At 37.2% G+C, this 21,254-nt stretch overlaps 2 protein-coding genes across 8 annotated transcripts; one reads left to right on the top strand and one right to left on the bottom strand.

Moving 5' to 3' along the window:
* Nucleotides 1-1,339: 1,339 nt before the first annotated feature.
* Nucleotides 1,340-17,434, top strand: LOC117606226 (uncharacterized). 7 transcript variants are annotated; one of them, XM_076690264.1, is made up of 8 exons: nucleotides 1,340-1,632; nucleotides 6,309-6,432; nucleotides 6,680-6,765; nucleotides 10,154-10,246; nucleotides 13,950-14,012; nucleotides 14,166-14,309; nucleotides 15,575-15,803; nucleotides 15,976-17,434. In XM_076690264.1, exons 1-8 carry the CDS (start codon nucleotides 1,558-1,560, stop codon nucleotides 16,098-16,100), a joined length of 939 nt encoding a protein of 312 aa, XP_076546379.1. In that variant the 5' UTR covers nucleotides 1,340-1,557; the 3' UTR covers nucleotides 16,101-17,434. The 7 variants fall into 7 exon arrangements, with proteins under 7 accessions (XP_076546379.1, XP_076546378.1, XP_076546380.1 ...); XM_076690263.1 differs by having other exon boundaries at nucleotides 1,341-1,632; nucleotides 14,166-14,363; XM_034328473.2 differs by having other exon boundaries at nucleotides 1,344-1,632; nucleotides 14,226-14,309.
* Nucleotides 17,435-17,619: 185 nt separating this feature from the next.
* Nucleotides 17,620-21,161, bottom strand: LOC117606241 (facilitated trehalose transporter Tret1). Its single transcript, XM_076690262.1, has 4 exons — nucleotides 20,751-21,161; nucleotides 20,381-20,643; nucleotides 19,664-20,088; nucleotides 17,620-19,573 (listed from the first exon to the last, which is right to left on the bottom strand). Exons 1-4 carry the CDS (start codon nucleotides 20,779-20,781, stop codon nucleotides 18,955-18,957), a joined length of 1,338 nt encoding a protein of 445 aa, XP_076546377.1. The 5' UTR covers nucleotides 20,782-21,161; the 3' UTR covers nucleotides 17,620-18,954.
* Between the last annotated feature and the right edge of the window lie 93 nt (nucleotides 21,162-21,254).

Here is a 21,254-nt window from a genome sequence, read left to right as displayed (position 1 = left end):
AGCAACATTTACGAGCATTTTTCCACGTGTTCCATTCGCGTGTCAACTAATTACAATGAAGGAAGAATTTTCCAAGAGTCTTCCTCGGACCCCGGTGTTAAATCAGGACACCTTCAGACAGCAGAAGCTATTTCGTTGAATTTATTTCGCGTGCAAGAGGCGTGTGGCAGAATTCGTTTTGCGCGAAGGAGAAGACACCTTACCCTAAGACGAGTGAACGTGCTATAAATTGTGGTGACGAAAGAAAGGCAAGCGAAAAATGGTGAGAACAAAGGACCAGTACTTAACTTTGTACGAGAGCCGTTTCGTTGTTAAAAGGAACAAAACGTTACTTTCAATTTACTTGGTTTTAACTTAAAAATACAGCTTCTGCTTTTCAATATTTCTCGCAGCATAGAATTCGATGAAGAGATTCTTTTATTTTATTACCATTTTCGGCCGTAAAATTCGAACAAAATACCGGAAAACGAACCTCGTTAAATATGTATGAGATAGGATACGATTAAGCTTTCTGCAAGAAGTAAGAAGGTCTGGGAATCGATCGATCGTTTTCTAAGTTCAGTGAAGCGTGATGACGACCTTGTCACGAAAACCCATTTCTCAGAGGGCGAAAAATCGCGAGAAAATTTCACGGGCTGCGCAACAGGAAAGAGGGAACCGTCGCCGTTTTATCTACGCTCTAAAACAAACGTCAAAATCATTCGTGGAACTTTTTACGATCGTCGAAAGTGGAAGTGGCATCGTAAAACAACGGTAGCAGGAAGTCAAGCTTTTGTTCGCATTCGTGTATGTACATATTTTCAAATGAAAAACCAAAACATCGTCTATATACCCCTAAAAAGTTACTCGGCTATTGTTCGGTCAGTTCTCATGAGCATGCAAATGAAATTTCCAATTCTATATCCTTTCCTTTTTAAGACCACTGCCATGGAATTGATTATTCAGTATGTTGTACCATTAGAGGGTAGATTTCCAACATGACCCAGTTGTTTCTTTTTTCCTCGATCTTCTCGAGAATGCTTGAATTTTCATTAAAACTGCGATATCAAAATCATTAACTGGAATGGATCCTGACGGAACTCAAAAGTGCAGTAACGAAGCTAATGAAAGCCGCAACTTTTTCCATCAACATTAGCTGAATTTCTATACATATCCCATGAGAATATCATCCTCTTTTCCGGGTGAGTACAAGTCAATGTCCCCACCCCCCCAATGGTAATGCGATATGTGTCAACTAATATAAAGGCTTGTTATCCAGGTGGAAAAGTACAAACTGGCCGATCGAGGCGAGTGCGCATGCGCGTGCCGAAAGTTTTCGCGCCGCCGGCCGGCGCGAAACCGTCAGTCAGCATCGAGCCGTCGCACGTGGAAGGTCGAGCGTAACCTGTTCGTGCGCGAAATCAGGATGTTTCGGTGTAGTAACCCGCGTATTTCTTGTTTTCATCATTTATATCGTTACAAATTACGTACGATCCTGTAGTCAGAGTCGTTTAGAATAAATTCTTTTCGAATCGGGTGTATGTATGTGAAATGAAGGACAAACCACGCATCTGAAGCATGGCTATCATGCAGTCCTGTTGCTGCTGGCGGTCCGTCAGGAGGGGTAGTTTTGCCTGTGCTATTTATTCTGGGGTAAGTTATTGAATATTTTTATCACTATCCTCTCCTCTGAAATTTCAATTTCATTTTCTTTTCTATTCCTGTATGTTTGATGTTTATATTTAAACCCAGACTGCATTATTGATCCGGCAAGCTATCGAAACGATAATATGTATCATTTAATAAAACATAACTCAATGGAATGCTTTAGGTAGACGCGTTAACCTATCCCGTTTATTGCTAATCCGAAGAATGAACGAGCACGAAATATTGGCAACGTAATACGTGCTACGAATTTATCGCAAATTTTTATATTTCTCCCCCGGGTGTAAATGTTTTAAAAAGAACGTTCCGACAACCCTTGGAAAGTGAACGGAATTTTATTTACAAAAGCGTAATCGAAAGTGCCAAGTTTACCTTCAACCTTTCGTTATTTTCAGCGGAAATGTTGAATGTAATTGAAAGAAAAATTGTCAATGCGATATTTCCTTCTTCGAACCCTTCGAAATTTAGTAAATATACACAGTATTCACAGTCTGTCATTCTCATTAATTGAAAGAAAACACGGAAATGTTTAGCGAACAAGACTCGTTATTTTATATTATAAACACGTTGAAATACCAGGAAGTTCAATGCTGGCGATTACAGTGTCCGCCGGTTTCCTTTCTTTCGCGCGGTAGCCGTATAATGCGAGAAAAATGTTCACGTTTTCGTGAGACGCCAGAATTAATACATTTTATCGTTCCACCGTGGTCGTAAGCGACAACAATAAACAAGCGTGGTATTATGAAATTGCTAGCGTGTCCATAGATGCTTAGTTACGATGGAACATCGTAAAAGGATCGTATATGGTCTATTATTATTCTGCTATGGAATTATGAAATTGCAAAATTATGCAGCTGTTATTTTTAGCAGAAAAATAATATATGACGCACGTGGTGTGTCATTACAATATCGGACGCATAGGGTGCGTTATTGATTGCACTGTATAGACAGCAGACACACAGGGTGCGTCACATGTCTCTATTAGCCCTTTATACACCTACAATCACTTCTTTCTTATATTCGTTACACAAAATGCCCGTCGAAGAATTGATAACGAAGTGTTTGATAATCCAGGAGCAAACTGTGACCAGAGCAAAGGGTTAAGGTACCCTGTATCAGAGAGTTCCTTGATCACGCATATAGCATAACTCGCTAACAAAGTTAATTACGTTCAGTGGCTTGAAATAGAATTAACTTCTTGCAACTGAATTTGTGTCATTCTCCGATCGGTTAGAGTTTCGAACTTCCGGCATTGATTCCCAATTTCGCTGTCGCGTGTTCCTCGATACGCTTTCCCGGAACTATATTTAATTTTCCAAACTACACGTCACACTTTTTCCGCGTAAATATAAATATCGATGAAATTTTCAAATCGGTTATTTAACAGGAAAAATGAAATTGGTGATTTGATCGTTCGCATAAAAAGCGGCGAATTAAATCGGCACGGTTGTCGATTTTCAAGCAGGACGTAGGATATCGGGCGCCAACAAACTGTCGAATTTCATTTAGAACGAAATTACACGGAGAGGGTGGAGAAATTGTATCGTCGATATTTGATGCCTCATAAAGACGCGTCTACACGAACCCGATCGTAGTAAAACGCAGAAAAAAAAAGGGTTAAAACAGCCCCGTTTATTGGGCTTCATACCGTGAGGATGAAATATCGTGAATGGCTTCTTCGTTTTTGAAAAGGGAATAAAAATATTTCGATTAAACATCGAAGTCGTGTTACCGCAGAAATTTCATATCCCTCGTTCGATACTAATTTGTATACAAATTAATTTTCGAATAGATATACATAGGCAAATTTAAATTAAATTGAAATTCATCCACGAAGAACGTTTCAAGTTTCCCTGAAATAAGTATCAGGTGCTCTTTAATCGACAATTTTTCCCGTAACTTTGTAATAGAATAATTAACTCTATAGGAGAAAGACTCTTTTAATGAAATACCTGCTTTCGGGGTAGGGTGTGCACTGTCTGGAAAGTTACGTAAGTTCGTTAGGAATTATCAGAGAAAGGATTAAATTGAATCTTCGATCTGCTCTCGATTGTTAAATACGATGAAAAATCTCGTATACCTATGGGTTAATACCAAGTTACAAAATTAGTCCAAAGATTTTCTGTTATTATTCGATTCGAGATAAGCCCGAACCGACTGTAAAGTGGAGAGGTTTAATTATAAATCAACCTCGAACGAGGAGGATTCGCGAATCCTTTTGCAGCGTTTAATTATTAAGCAAAAGGAAGAACGTTTGAACAAGAAAACTAGCATTTTGTCGGGTTAAAGTGTCCATGGGTCAAAGTAACTCGTCTATCTTCCAAGGGTTAAAAAACGCAAATTTTTAATTATATCTCATGTAATGATATCAGGTAAAATGGATGAAATTATCAGGTAATTCAAAGCCCGTTGCATTGGCGGTACAGTTTAATTGAAACGTTAACGTGCGAAATCACACGGTTGTTTTAATTCTTTGAATAATCGGGAATATCTGACGCTTCCCACGCCGGGTAATTTAATACTGCTGTCCTCGAAATGATCAGGATTATGTTAAATTAATTAAGATCAAAGTTGATCGGCAGAGGCATGAAATTCCTGTTAATCAACGATATGCCGTTTACGTAGAATCAAAATATTATTCTTCGATGCAATCAAAACTTGTGTATACTTGTGTATAACAAGGTCTTCAATTCGATAAAATCGTTAGTTTCGAATTACTGATCGTAGAATTGATTTGACAATTAGAATCTGGAAACCGGAAGCTGCTGTCTTCGGTTTCGAGTCTTAACGAGGACACTTTTAACCCTTGAAACGGATACAGAGTGAAATACTGAAATTTTCATGAAAAGAGTTTCCATACTTCAACATTTATTTTCGAACAAACGAATAGTCTATACTCTATAGTCTGTACTCTTGTGCAAGCAGAGTTCCCTTTCTCAGTCCCTCGACAATATTTGCCATAGAAAAAAAAGAAGGAAAAAATTCCAGAGAAGAAATGAGAAGGAATGGAGAACAGAACACAGAGTATTCCCAGAACAACTCAATAATATTTCTTTTTTGTTTTTATAACTTGAGCCCCGTTATATTGCGGCAAGCTAGCAGAAACTGATCGAGCCGTCTATTGTGAAGGTGAAAAATTTCGTGTTCGATCGCACGAACCATTTCTGTTCGATATACGATATGGTTGAATGAAATGGTGCAAAACAATAGAGCAAATGGTGTGCCATTACAAGAATTCCCTATTGAATTTCTTCGGTTAGATATACTTTGAAAAGAAAATCAACTATTCGATTTGTTCCTTTCACGAGTCGTTATCCTCGCATCAAGCATTTTCTTTTAATTATTATACAGGGCCATTATTTCCAATTTCGTTGAAATTAATCTTTATTAATTCGATACGTGACCGCGAAGTATCTTTGCTAATTGATAACGTGAGTTATCATTTTATATTGTCATCCGCTTATACCCGGCTTTTCGGAATAATTAACTCTATTTGTGTAATTGAAAAGCCCCGAACGGCCTGTTGGGATCACGAGTTGTACGAAGCTTTACGTAAACTTGGCGAAATACATATTTTCATTGAAACACGCGGTCCACGAATTTAAGAACCCTTTTCAGAGCATAACCACTGAAAGGGAATGAAAGAAGGCACCTCGAAGTTGATGACATCTCGAAGACCTACAAAGATGAGGAAATTGGTCCAAGGTCGACCTGACTAGTCGATAAGAGGGTAGAAGCAATTTCAATAACCTCCTAGAATCGATCATTTGAAAGACGAGAAAAAGATACGCGACTCACTCTGAAGAAGCGACTTTTGTGTACGTTTCTGTGCATGCGTCATTCGTATGGCGCGTCAAATCAATGATAAATGTTGACAAATGCTGCTGGTAACGTCCTTCCTTTGAATGAAAACGATTTCTCTTCTTCGAGTGCGCCGTTATTGATACGAATCGCTATTAAAAATGACAAACGATCGATCTTTCTTATCTGTCGTCAGTTAAAATGTGCAAAAACAAAGTAGAGTAAAATTTAAAGTATGACATTTTCTTCTTGGTGTTTGAAATTGCCTGAACACAGACCATTAGGGTCGCTTTTTTGGGAAGTAAGATCCCAATGGAGAAGCTGGATTTCTTCAGAATACCTTGTTTCCACGGCAAAATCTTTGAGCGTGAAAAAAAGATAAAGCAATTGCGATTGCGATTCGACTCCAGGACTAAAGTGGATAGAGCAAAAGAATGGTCAAACTCAGAAATTCAATTTTAAATTCAAACGGTAATCAGGTTATGGTATCGATTGGACATGCTTAAAGACAATTAAAGTTGTCGATAATACACGAGCGGGACCATCGTTTAATTAAACAAATGGTTAACCGGAATCGATGCTTTTGTGTACGATAATCTTTGCACGTATATGTACATCAAACAACATTTTGTTATTTCTGTTAATTGTTCTCAGAGGGAATTCGATTTTTTACATATTTATAAATATGTCAAATGAGCTATAAAAGTGGGCATTTGCTGTTCAGTGATAGGCTTTGATGTCAAGCAGGTGACTGTTCGACGAGGGAAAGAATTCTTTTATTTTGTCACGCTGCATAGAATTTTTACGGGATTCGTAATTGAAGAAAATTTATGACTAACACCTTAGTGTTTCTTCTGTTTCAGATTTACTTTACCGTGTTGGCGCTAACCACTGGCAAAGTACTCCAGGGGGAGAGTCAATACCTGAGAGGGAATCGTTCTTTACCGGAATCCACCAGCTTCCTAGAACCGGACACGATATCCCCGAGTGAGTATTTAATAACAGTATTCACGGTACGTACACAGGAATAGATATTACAAGATTAATAAGTCATTAATCAATAGCTATATTCCCGTGTACTTGTATTTGCTTGAAATCACAACCCACTATTTCTAATTAACGCTAGCGTTCTTAGAAGAATTACAATTTGAAAATTCATAAAATTTCCCAAATGTGTAATTACCAAAGGAAGAAATATACATAGTTTAATGATAACGTGCTTCTGTTGCTTCAGCAACGGTACGGTTTAACGTGACGCTGCTTATATGCTCGTGCTGCGGTGTGATTTGCAGTATCCTCCTTCTCTATGGCCTCTGCAAGGTAAGAGATTTCACCACTGTCACCATAGCGTAAATTTAATTCTTCATTATTTCAACAACAACCTCCCAGAATTAAAATTAAAGCGAAAAGGAGTGGTCTACCAAAATTAGTTTCTCGTCATTAGGAGACAAAAATAGTTTGAAAATAGATCAACAGATTGGTATCATCAGTCGACTGTCGTGTCGTGTCACCCACGTGTGAATGACATCTGAATTTCCATAGAGATCCATCACCCTTATTTTTAGAAATTCTTTGCTTGGTCTAATTAGAAACATCCTCCAACTAGATGATATTTTTCTGTTGTAAACAATAATGTTCCATTTCTTTGCCACGTGGTTTTGAAATGGATGGAGGATCTCAGAGGGAATAAGATTGATTCTGACATGAAAAAGCACAATCCGTAACCAGTGATCCCACGATCACCGTTTCTAGCATCGAAAAGGGATCACAGAAATAGAAAAGCGACGAAGGGTGAACCGAAGGGCACGATCTCCTTCATGTTCTCCTCTATCAAGTTTAGTCCGAAATGGGTGCAGCACGTGGCTGGAAATTCGGATCCTTAAAATTGATTATAAAAAAAGGGACGAGAATAATATCCAGGAGGGTGTTCGAGAGGGAACTTATGGAAACGACCCCGGTTAATTAAGTTGAAATTACTTTTGAAATGGGCCAGTTGCTTTCGCATTGTATTACTGGAAGAGTTGAATAACAAAATTTCATTTCAAGTGTTTAAAATGTTTTCAAAAAGAAAGGGGTCAATGTATCAGATAATCCGACCAATCATTCTTCTGTCCCTTGTAATCGACGTCTTATCACCCTCCTATCCTTCCCGCTGTTGGTTCATCCTAAATGATGGACAAATCCACCCTCCGGGTATGGCGATGCAATTTTTATCAACATCCTAGAAAAAGCATAGCCACCAGTTTTCTGGGTAGCGTAGAATCTTGGCTTGTCGAATCGAGGAAAATATTTCTAGAAATAGTATTCAATATAAAATACAAGTAGAAAAAAGGACACGTGTCGCGAGTTAATATTTTACTGTGAATAAAATATTAAATTGAATATAGAAGCCAAGAAAGGTAGAGTAAATTCTCTGAAAGTTAAAAAAGTAAAAGACGAACTCTTAATCAAAAAACAAGAACCTTCGGCTTCTTTTACGAGCTTTTATCAAGGTGATATAGATCTGAAGAGACTCGCGAGGAAAGTCAATAAAAAGCGCGTTACCTTACAAGTACTTTCCATATTTTTCTTTTAACCGGTCGTTACGCAGCAAAGTTCAAAATCAATCCGCGATGGGTAGACAGGTCGAGGGATTTACAGAAACGTTCCTGTTAGTCCCGCAGAGAGTTAAGTTTTCAAAGTGGATTCCGTAGGATCCGTGATACGTTAACGTAATTAAGCTCGGCGAGTTAATCTCAGGAGTTAGCTTGCTGACTGCCATGCTCGAACAGCTTTCGAATCTTTGACATAATATCCAAAGGACCATGCAAAATTTGAACCGTCGTGAATCGTAAACTGTTTGATTAAGATAGAGAATAGAGATTATTACAATCTGATCAGATTATTCCAATTATCAATAGTAAATAAACGCAGTAAGATGATTAGCCCGTTGTAATCTATTATCCCGTATGATAGGCCAAGTCCGCGAAATATTAGAATATTAGGATCTTAGAATTTTGGAAATTTGGAAGATTAAAATCTTAGAATTTTAAAGTCCCCTTTATCAATTAGAAAATATTAAAAATTAATTATTTCACTTATCTGAAAAATTTGCAATTAAAAGGGGTCGATTTGAATGCCACAATTAATTTTCCAATTGCTTCGGTAATTGATTTTCGCCTTATCATCGTAGGACGAGAATTTTCCGGAAATTCAATCTCTTGATTCCAGTGCTAATTCATCGGTCTGACGCAAAGTTCCTTTTCCTTATCGACCTGTTCATCCATTAATCATTTGACGTCAAAACGTTTATCCCGCGATAGTGAGCCCATCATGAATAACCATGGCAACGTTTCGCCAAGATTATTCCATGCTTTCGTTAGGTTATTTGTCATCCGATGTTCATCATCCCCAACACAATACGTTCGCACGATTGCACGGTTTTTTCTTCAATTTTCCCTCAATTTTCCTCTTGTTTATGGCTTTGATCGAAATGATTCATCTTTTGTTCGTGGAACAGAATGGCAAAGAGGGGATCACGGTAACTGGATTGTGTATTCTGTTCAAAATTCCTCCCGCATAGATCGATTTTACATTTCACGTCAAGAAAGAAACTTAGCGAGCTTAAAATAGAATTTAAATGCGCCCTTGTTATATCTAATGATAATATTTAACAAAGCATAGTTAATTGCAACGAGAGAGTAACTTTAAGTATTTAGCTTTATAGTTAAGTCTTTTCTTCTGAGAATGAAGGTTTTGTTTTGCAGTCATTAATTTTGAAAATAAGATTTAGCCAAGAAAATGGTAACTTTAAGTGCACCAACACACGCAACTAAACTTTCCAACTAGAAGTTTCACTCGATTCGAATCGCATTTCAAAGCAGCCAGCCTGTGTAAATGCACTCGAAGCGAATCGTTTCTTTATGGGTTTACATAAGCACCATGAAACTTTACCTGTCGTATTTTTACCGTAGTTTCAGAAAATATATATAGAAACAATAAACATTACCATTTCTTGCATTTCCTTGGAACAATTCGCGTTATTGTTTCATTTATTTTGGTTCTTTCGAAAATATCCAAACGTATCAAGTTTTTTTGTAAATTAATAATAAAGAAACCCTATAGTATCTACGTGGTAAGAAGAAAATGAAGGCTCATTTTTCACTGACATTTAATTAATTTCGTCGGACAAAGGACCACATAAAAGCTTTGTATTATAAACCCTTTCCAGACGCTATAATTACGAGTCAAAAGGTTTTCAATAAAGTATTAAAAAAGGGGTTTTAATTTGCTCTTAACGTTACAATATAGTTTTCTGAAAGAGAAGAGTTTTGAGAACAGAAATGGAAAAGCTGGTGATATAATTGAATCTGTCAGTATAGCGGCAAGAAAATTATCATTTCCGACTGTATAATCGTCCTACTTTTTCACTTTAACAGAGAAACTCGGTATTCTAGGAAAACGCAATACAATTGTCTTTCCACTGTTCGGAGAAACTTTGAACCCTTTCTAGCGGAGAAGTTGTCCGAACTGTTTAACCCTCTCGGTAGACTTGACGCGGAAAAATGTTGGTCGTTTCACGTTGGCTAGGTGCAACGAGTCGAATCGAATGTTTCTAAAGGAACGGAAAAGATATTAAAGTTAAGAAGAGATACTTTGAACGACCCTCTAGAAATCAGCCTTCCTTCTCTACATTTGTCTCAGTACATTCGTGACTGATGTATTCCAGGATCAACGTGTCTTCCTGATACCATGGATTATCGTCGTCACCACCATCTGTTTCGTCGACATTGGACATTCCTTGTATCTCTTCATCGCTGCTGTAAGTATTACGCATTCCTCTTCGCTATTATTTAACCCTTTCGTGTGGGTGTCTCCGTGCATGGAATTGTCAACGAAAGGGTTGAAGGGTTACCTGAGAAATTTTGAAATTCTGGTATTCTGAAATTTTTGAATTTTAGAGTACGTGGGAATTACTGATTTTTCGGAGATCCAAACTCATTCTAATTCATATAAAATAATGATTTTCTTGAGAAAGAATTTGAAGAAGATCGCGTGTCTCGTTTCCGATAAAGAATAGTCAGGAAGTTGTTTCAGTATCTTTGTTCCTATGCCAACATTCCTACATCCTTCGTGAGAAGAAACCGTATGATCCTTCCAGTCGCGTGTCAAAGAGGTATGTCTAAGGATAATTTAAGGAATCCCTGGGAACTCGAAGGGAAAAGCTTTCACCGATGCTCTTTTGGTCGCTCGAAAGCTTTCTCTTTCCATGAAGAATCCCATATGGAATGAAAAGTGAAAATACGATTTCCAAAGGATTGCGTCCTTGATGCTCGAATAAGTATCGACTTTACTCGCCTCGATAAAACTCTCAACCATAAATGGTAAGACTGGTAGCGATTTTCGATTACGAATTCTTCGACCCAGTTCTTCTCGAAGCTGCGTTTTTCAAGTTCCCTTTAAATCACGACCAGAGAACGAGAATTTCTTCAAACGTTGAATATGGACAGGGGTGCTTTTTACTCGAAGAAAGGTTCTCCTTCGTTCGACGATTTTTATTCGAATAAAAACCACTTGATCGAGGACCAACCCCTCGTATTACGTTACACAATCTTTACGTGTTCTTTTTCTGAAGAAATATTTCAAAAAATGTGATTTCTCTTTTCTGACAAGTTCAATACTTAAATTTATCGATAACCGGAAACTTTCTTTGTTCTCCTTGATAAGTTGAGGAAACTTTGGGATATTTTAAAAAATGTATTCCTTTTCGGCTTAGAAGTTTTATACAGCCAACTATAAGTCGAGTTAAGGGAAGTTTTTAAGCATCGATTGATGGAACCGGGGTCAATCGTGACCCACACCTTTGGACCGTTGGTATAACGCTTGAATTTTTCATTGAACGACCTTTGTATTTCTAACTTGTTAGGGTGAGAAATTAGCACATTGTTTATTAACATTTCGCATCACTCGAGGGTAATTGCCACCTCTCTTAGACCCACCCTTGCCAAGGGTTGCTTCAAACTTTCCTACTAAATTATAATTCTCCTTACCCTCTCACGATTTAAAAAAAAAAAAAATCCTCGGTACAGTATAAAATGGAACACGAAGTGGATACTGGACCGCAATCCGAATCTCTCCTCGTTTCGAGCACTCGTTTTTCCTTGTTGTTGAAGCTGAAGGGTTGAACCGTGTCATTACAGAGCACACGACAAGTCGAGTACTTTTTTTCGATGTTTCCGACATGCTTGAAGGACCATTCTATTATACGATCGAGCATCCACAACGTTTTGACATCTCTCGAGAGGCGTTCACGTGTGGGGGTGGCGCTGGTTGATCCGTATTTGCATATTCGCGAACTTTTTAATGATTCCGACTAATTAGCTTCGAATAGCATACAGGAATATTTCAGATAATTGTTATGGGAATTCGTCAATGACCGCGTCTAGGAAATTTTCATTCTGCCGAGTATAATTCTGAATTATAATAATAATTAGAAACAGTGATTTAAAATATCAAATTTTAAAATAACTCGTTTTTAATTATAAAAATGTAAAATTAAATTTAAATTACTATTGTCTCAGCAAATCTATGATCCATAATTATGCTCGAATAAAAATCAGATGCTTTGGGCGTCACTGAGAAATGGCTACTTTAATAACATAATTGAATGAATTAGTATCCTCTCGTCGTATCTCCGTCAGAAGATCCTTAATTGAGATTCCTGTAGCCACCTGCGTTCGGCGGGGATCAATCCTTAGGCAAATTGTATCATGTCACTTGGTGGTTGTATGCGAGGCCACGAGATCGCATCGCTAACCCATTCAAATCGAGTCAATGAACACGAACCCGAAATACCGTGTATTTCGTAGCGGAATCAGAATCGGTGAAACGTTTATACGAGGCTGTATCTCCGCGTTGCAATAGTTCGAAATCGCTCTAGGTCATTCAAATATTGACTGAAATATTTTTTCGGAAAGAACACGAGCCAGGACAAAGGGTAGTGTAAAAGGAATTGAAAAACGTTGCATCGAAGCATGATGATAAAACGTGTGAACACATGGATCATACAAGGAAATGTCCATGGGTATTTTTTCGCGTACAGAATGGCAACACGTCCAACAGCATCGTGCAATCTTCATTAACGTCCTTACAACCATCACATTCACCTCTTTTGTTAAAAGAGCTGGACGTGGGTAGAACGAAACATTTTTTCATTTTTCTGCACGAACATCAAACGACATCGTCTTTTCTTGCATGAAAAGTGGGACAGTGATTATTATTTCTTGCCGAGACGTAATGATTGATTAACGATTGATTAATATGGAATGGATAAATGTTCGAACATCGACGTTGAAAGGAACGGCAACGAAGGATCGTTGCGTAATGCAAAATCGTTGTTGGTGTTCTCTTTTTCATTTTGCCTTGACTAGAAAGCGCGTGTCACTGATTTTTTTTACTCCCTCTCTTTTTCCTTTCAGTCTTTGGCTGTAATAAAATTTCAGGCAAACTATCGGGAATCGATTGGAAATATCCTCGATTCCATTTTCATGATAGCCATCCGCACACTTTGCAATGTTTGTGGTAGAATTTCTCTAATGAAAAAGCGTACATTTTCAATTGTTTCAGTAAACGATCTATTTTTCAATAAAACTTCTCTTCTATAAAAAATGAAAAATGTATTTCAAGTTTCTTTCACTCTCGGGCGTTTTAATAATATTACTCGTAACCTGACGTAATACAATCTTTTGTTAACAAAGGAAAGGAAAATGATATGCAAATTGCGTACAGCATAGGTTTTACTCGTAGCTTTTGTATCAACCACACAAGTTTTTAGCAGGATATTGAATAACGTTTTACAACTGGTATACAATGAACGTACCACGAATAATAGAAAGCCTCAGCCTTCATTGCCCTCTTGTAATCGATTTCCGTTACCGTTACGGTTCCTCATCGAAATTTTACATTGCGACAAGAAGAGAAACGCAACGAAGCTTATTGGAAAATAATGAAACTTTAATCATGAAAATTATTTTCTGCCAAGAATTTGTCATACCTTTCAATTAAATTGCACACGAAACACTCGATCGCTTTTATTAGAATTGAAAAGACTTTTGAAACTGAAGTTTCCAATTTTTTTATCATCCCACGCGCAACATTGATATTATATACCACATTTATTGACACAAAGAGAAGGTATGGTAAAAAAGAAAAGTAAAAGGTTTCTTTGTTCCAAACACCATAAAAGATAGATTATACATTTTTTCCAGACGAATAATTGTTTCCATATTTCATCAAATCGATGCTTTCACCCGATTTTCTTTTTGCCTCGAAGCTCTCCTTTCGATTTACTTTTCAATACGATGACAAATTTCCGAGATTACTTTGCACTTTGATGATTTTCATCGAGTGCTTTTATGAAACGTCGACATTAGTGTTTTATTTTGGAATCTCTGAATGATGGATTTACGATACGTTTGGATGGTGTATTTCAGAGTGGATTTAATTTTAACGTGATTCTGTTTCAGTCCTCCTTTGACCCGACCAAAGTGATGCTGTACACGTTGAACTTCTTTCTTCTATGTTTGAACGTGAGTGGATTTCAGTCCATATATTTAATATTTATTAAACATTAACGTCATCGTCTTAAAAAATTCGATATCATAGTTCGCGGTGTGGATGAAACTTGGTTAATTTCATCTTTTAATATCAGTTATAAAATATCAGTAGAAACAATCTGTTAGGTTGTCGGACGAGGAGGAGACAATTTATCGGGCTATATTCCAACGTATCCTTTACTTCAGATATATTCCCTGTTGTGCGTGATCTCCCAGTATCAAGAATATACGAACGGTCGAGGCACAGCCGCAGATGACTACGAATACAGGGTCAGTATTCTGAGAGTGTCTCAACGGGAACAGGACAGGGATAAGGGACGAAAAGTTAAGTGTACTAACCGTATTTTCCAATTGTTATTATCTAATTTATATCTGCGAAGTTTCGAGTTCCATTCGTGAGAAATAGAAATGGATTCTGATCATATATTAATAGATGAAACTGGACCTAAAGTTAATTATTAGATAAAAGCTTCGGGGAAAAAAATAAAAGAAAGTTTCGGAGAATCTGGAAACGTTACACTATAATATCCGTCGTTTGGTACGGTAACAAACAATTATGTAGAATCAATGAAAATGTGATACCATTGTAATCTAACGCACAAAAAGTCGGATCAAATGATATCCTCTTTTGTTTTTCCCCAGAAAATCGCTGGACTTCCAATACGAAAAGCTCTTAAGAGTATCGATAACATCCAATTTTGTTATCTTAATACAGGATAACTGTTATCCTCGTGATTTTTTGATAGAAACGTTGCCTTTTTTTGTTATATCAGAGCCAAGTTCACGGGTGAAAGCACGTTATGTAAAATGTACGAGATTTTAACAGATCCGAAGTTCCCTTGCGGATTTAACATCGGAATCTCCCGTGCCATTAATTTCTTGAGAAATAATGAGATTTGTGCCAGACAACTTCGAACTGGCATTGTAATTACACAGAGAACCCTCTTAAATCCTTATCTCTAGAATTCAAACGACTGTCCTCCAACTCCTTACAAAAGACACTTCCTGAACACCATTATTTTTAACGACAATTATGAAACAGCTATTAATAAAGATATTCCATTAAAAATCTAACGTTAGTTTCTTCAGATTTAAATTATTTATCAGAAATGCAATATTGCAAATAGCAAGGTGCAATCAGAAGTGCATCCCAAGAGAAAACTCGATCATGACCAGGAATATTGATTAATGTAGATTGTGTCACCAATGACGTTATACATTCGCATCAATGTACGGATGGACTCGTATTATTACCTTTGTACAAAGGGCGCTTGACGTCGCGATGCCCTTTCGTATCGAAGGCCCTCCCAAACAAGTATCGTTCAAATTAATATGCATAATATGACTCGCGATGTGCATTCGGATAACAGGTTCGATAGAAATTCGTAAGGTAATCCTTGAAAGGTTCGGAAAACGTTCGTCCGGAGAGTCGGCGACGCACGGTACATACTCGGTAGATTCTCGTTATCTTCACAAAAGCGATAGAACTGCAGGAAGTTAATTATAAAATGGACCTTATGAAGTGTTCTTTAAAGGTTCCAGCAGTCAGATACGCCACACATCCGCTGACTACAACCGCCACCTCTTGTTTGAGTTCTCGACGAGCAGCGACCAACAACGAAACCAAAGTAACCGCAACACCGACGCAAAGTCCTACGGGCCAAAATACTGTCTCGTCGGAGAAAAGTCCCGTCGCTGGTAAATCGTCGAGAAAGCACGTCCAGTTTCCTGATACAGCGTCGGACAGCCAGAAAGGAAAATCTGGTAGATTCATACTTTTATATGAAATTTTCAATGTTTCGAAATTAGCCTGTTCGATGTGCAACGAATTTATTATTTTCTATGCATATTTCTTGACGACACTTGTTGCAGAGCTTCTTTGATTAAATACAAAGGCTATTTCGAAACATCAGATCTTTCACTCTGTGTGTTTCAGAGAGCTCGATCACGATGCTGGTAGCCAACAAGGAGACGGAGAATGAATACGCGATACCATCGGACCCAACGATGATCGATCCATCCATTCAATCTCAGAAAATGACCGAAGTACGATACACCTGAAACCATTGTCCATCCCTGTCCCGTGTCAATGATCATGACAGCTTCTTGTTGCCATTTTACGGGTTTTCTTTGCCCATTCGTAGAACGTTTCCACTACGGTCGATTCAATGAATAATTTATCCTCGTAAAGAGCACCATCGGGATACAAGTTCGATAACCGATGGTGGTCGTTTTACCAGTCGTAACAGTGGTTCGATGAAAGCGATCCTCGACAGCGAATGTCGACAGTTTGCTCTATCGACGGATTCGGCCCCCGCGAATTACTTCCAACTAATAGAATCTGGTCATCGGTTCTCCGATAATTGTCCGAGTTTCGTGCCACGATCGCGATAATGTTGCCTGCTTGTCGTCCACGGTCACGATTTTCGTTGCAACTCCACGGTTTTTACCAATGAAAAATCAGATTGACGTTAGAACAGGAAATTGAGAAAGTTTGGAATGTCACCGCGGTGGTAAATCAAGGTACAAAGTTTCACAGGCGGATTCTAGATTGGGGTGAATAACTTCGCGAGTTATGATTTTAGTAAAAAATTCGAAATTTCTATATTTCGAAAATTTCAAATTTCTAAATTTCTGAAATCTAAAATTCTAAAATTCTAAAATTCTAAAATTCTGAAATTCCTAATCCCCTAAAATAATTATTTTACCTCCTACAACGTATAAATGGATCCGCCTCTGCAAAGTTTCTCGGGGAGCAGAAGCAAAAGAATTTTTGGTCGGGTCGAATCTAAGGATAAATATTTACGCCATTGCCGATCAATATTTAACGTCACAAATATGACAATTCTATCGTCGTGGTAATGAGCATCGATCTTTCGAACGAAGATAGACGTATCAATGGTTATCGTTCGAAAATTGTTCGATTTAATCCACGTTTCGAAACTGATCGGGGACGAATTTCAGAGTTGCGATGAGAACGCATCTACGATTGCATACTTTATGCATACTTGAAATACATATTTATACCAACAATGAAATATTTTCGATTCTCAGACTGCTCGTATTCTTCGATGTACATATGATTATAAATTTCATCGTATTACAGTACCTGTTTGTATAGATCCCGAAGAGAACTTTTAAAAGGCTGTTTAAACATTTTCAATAAATCGTTTATGTGGTTTTTTAAAACAATGATTATTATTTTTCAACGACGACCTACAATGAAAATTACAATGAAAATAAATAGTGAATACGTTTGTACAGGTATTCGATTTTCAGGAAATTAATAACAATTGCAAAGGGTACTCGATACGGATGGTAAGTACCTACAGATAAAATGCAAATAAAATGGTATTCATCTTTTGCGTGCAGATCTCAAACGGTCATCTATTTATTTGCAATTTACACTGTAGGTAACGGAATTGATTGTTTGCATGATAAGTAATACGAGCTGCGAGCAACCTAACGTTATTTCATTTTCCACGTCGAATGTTTATCCCTTTACGTTCAATTAATTCGGAGAAATTTCATCTGCACAATATTTTTATCATACAGAGAAATATGCTTATATGCAAATATCAGCCTGTTATTCACAATATATCGTGTAAAGGTATTAATTCGTTTGTTCCGAGTAAAACGTGCTTGTTTATTTTCAATTTAAAATTGGAAAAAGAAAAAGGTAACAGTGATGGAATAATCTTCTAAAATTTTTTAATAACGCACCGTTTCCCGAACTTCGATATTGAAATAATTTTCTTCAAATATTCAACGTAGAATTTATACAATTAAATTTTTGAATAATTTACTAAATAATCTTATAACACAATTAAGGGGATGAAACATTAATAAGGGTGGAAACATGAATAGAATAACAATTTGTTGATTATGTAATTTCACGTGACACATGTATTATACGACTGATCAACATCGGGAAATGACTACTGCCAGTAGTAATAGCTTGCATGCAATTAGCATCAGTAGTAACGAGCAGCGTGGATCAGACAGCGATTTACATAATCTAAACAAATCGTTTATCGTTAATTTCTCAAATTTTCGTTATTATCAAAATACGCACAAGGGGAGGTTACCGTTCATTTTCGTAATACCGTTCATACCGTAAATTCGATTTTCTTTTTTTTTACATAATTTGCATCCTTAAAGTGTTTAGAACGCCTATGTATGGTGCTGGAATAGCTGATTAAATGTAAGTTGTCAAAAAGAAACATTAAATACGATTTCTTAGAATTTTAAACTTTAAATGTGTTTTTCTCGAAACAGCATTTCTTAGAGCGCGGGGCGCTCTACAGCTTCATCGGATTAACCGATTCACATGAATCCTCCGCCAATTGAAAGAAAATTCAATTTGCGGGGCCATGACGAAGCGATTTTTGTTAAAAATTAATTTACAAATGTTCTTTTCGCCTATTGAACAAAAAAAAAACAGCAAAAAAATTCTGTTTTTTCTTCAAACGGCTGCCATTTTCTTATCCAAGGGATTGTTAGAAAATGAAAAACGGTAAGGCCCCTCAAATTTATTCTAGCTTAGTAATTCTGAATCCGTTTTTGGTTCAGATAAACTAACAAGGCTGTGGAGCGCCCCGCGTAGAGCAAAACACGTTGTGCATTTATTTACTATATGACGGGAACTAGAGCCGTCACTTTGGACTTCTTTTTCATAACAAAATTGAAATTTAATTTTCAATTATACAAGAATATATTACGTTGAAACCTATATCGAAAAGTATTTATTTTATATCAAAAAGAAATTCCAAAACTTCACGCATTTTTCATACATCTTGACGGTAACCTCCCCTTTTACTATTAATTAATATTTCAAGTTCATTTAATAATCATTCACGAAACAAGAGTTTCATATTCTTTCAAAGACAAAATTTTCTAATAATATTTACAATAATTATCGTCCGTGCAATTGCTCCTGCACCTCCTGTAACGTTTTTCCCTTCGTCTCGGGCATGTAATAAAATACGAAAACGACCCCTGAAAGACTGATCGTTGAGAACAGCCAGAAAGCAGCGTGTATACCATATTGTTCGACGATACTTTGATAAATCGATGTGACTATAACAGCGGAACCATTGCAAACGAACATCCCGATTCCAGTACCGAGAGCTTTAACGTTGGTAGGAAAAACTTCGCTCATCACGGTGAACGGAAGCGCGGCCAAGCCGAAGGCATACATGATCACGTAAAGTATCGATCCCGTAGCAGGCAACCAAGTAATCATGCCGACGTCCGTTTCGTTATTTTGAAGGAAGAAAAATAAACCGACGAGAAAAGTCGAGACGGAAGTGCCGAAGGCGGATATCATTAGCAACGGCCTCCTACCGAACCGATCCACCACGGTCGTGCCAAATATAGTGCATACTACTTGGATAGCACCCAATATCATGGTCACGTATTTACCTTGCAGTTGGTCACCCGTCGCGTTGAAAATTAATTCGGCGTAAGACATTATCGCCTGGCTACCGCTCCATTGTTGAATTATCACCAGTCCCAATACGATAAATAACGCTCTGAGGAATAAATAAAAAAAAAGAAACAAAAGCAATTATTATAATTTTTCGAATTTCCTGAACATAGAAATTATTCGAAAATACACGCACTTTCGATTGCCAGACACTCTAAACAATTCCCATAAACCTGTGTCATTGGCAAGATCTATCTTGACCGATTTTTCAATGGCATCAGCCTCGATGGAAACATCCGTGCTTCCTCTTAATTGCATAAGTGACTCAATCGCCTGGTGATGTCTTTCGGATCGCATCAATTGATAAGGGGACTCCGGTACCCATAGAACGCTGAAGATGAAGATAATAGGTGCTAACGAGGACACCAGTGCCAAGTTTCTTAATGAAAGAAACGGACCTATCGTCCATTCGATGAACACCCCGAGCTTCGAAGCTATGGTTAACGTGGATGTTAATATCCCACGTATGTTAGCCGGTGATATTTCACCCATGTATACGGTGGCGGATATGTAGCCGTAACCGGTGCTCAAACCGTACGAGAATCTTCCAGCCATCAATTCCTAGACAAGAATAGAAACGAATAGGAGAAATTGAATTTCGAAAACGAAAAAAAATATATATATACATATATTGAATTAAGTATCCTCCTCCTTTTCGAAGTCGGATAAAAAATAAAAATCGTGCTTCGTGATACGAACAGTCGTTAGGAGATTAAACTGATAATCGGTATCACCTTGCACGGCTTAAAGTATTAGACGTATCGCGCGATCAAACTAAAACCGCGAAACTAAGTTAAGATTTTCAATTGAAAAACTCTGGCTACTGAATTATGACAATTTTTAATAAAATTACCCATGCCGATGTCGCTAGAGCGATCATCATCCATCCTATGACCGCTGGTATCGCGGTCAGGAGTAGGGACCATTTTCGACCGATCACGTTTAAAATGAAATAACAGAGAAGGGAACCAATGGTTCCACCAATGGTATGAAACGATGTAACCCATGTAGCTTGTTGTGCGGTTAAACGTATAGGACTATCGTCTTGCAATAAAACGGGTAACGATGGCGAGGCCCAACCAAAACAGAGACCATAAGATAGCATGCCCAAGTTACCTGATAAATATTTCATTATTATTATTTTTTTTTTTTTTTTTTTTTTTTTTTTATAAATTACAGGATTATTGATCGTATAATCAGTTGTATAATCAGTATTTACTTACTGGCAATCGTAGCTAAATACAGTTTCTTCATAGTAATTCAGGTGGGAACTTGTAGTCAAATCTACACCAGGTATTCACAGATACTAAATGAAATAATCGTTATCTCACCAGAGATACATTCAATTATGAAACACCGTATTAAGATAAAAATGCGCATATAAACACAATATTAATGTGAATCCTCTATCATTTCATTAATTATTTAATAAAGAAAATTGGAACCATTTAAAGCTGCTACGGTACTTAAAGAGACAATCACGAAAGAAAAAATGTATAGGAAAATGATAAATTATCGTATAGTCCAGTGAAAAATTATCATATTAATTATCATTTTATTAGTTTAAATTAATGGATCTTTCACACTGGCATTATGTTAACATACTACAAAAACTAACAGAAGAGTAGCACCGAAATTTATATAATAAGAATGTATTTGGGCGATAAAATATTACTCGAACGATTTATTTATTATCCTGAAAATAATTGTGATGCTTGGATAATTTT

Source organism: Osmia lignaria, chromosome 9 (genome assembly GCF_051020975.1).
Source record: "Osmia lignaria lignaria isolate PbOS001 chromosome 9, iyOsmLign1, whole genome shotgun sequence".
Lineage (NCBI taxonomy): Eukaryota > Metazoa > Arthropoda > Insecta > Hymenoptera > Megachilidae > Osmia > Osmia lignaria.
The sequence above is the reverse complement of the archived record's forward strand: the minus strand, read 5'-3'. Positions and strand labels throughout refer to the sequence as shown.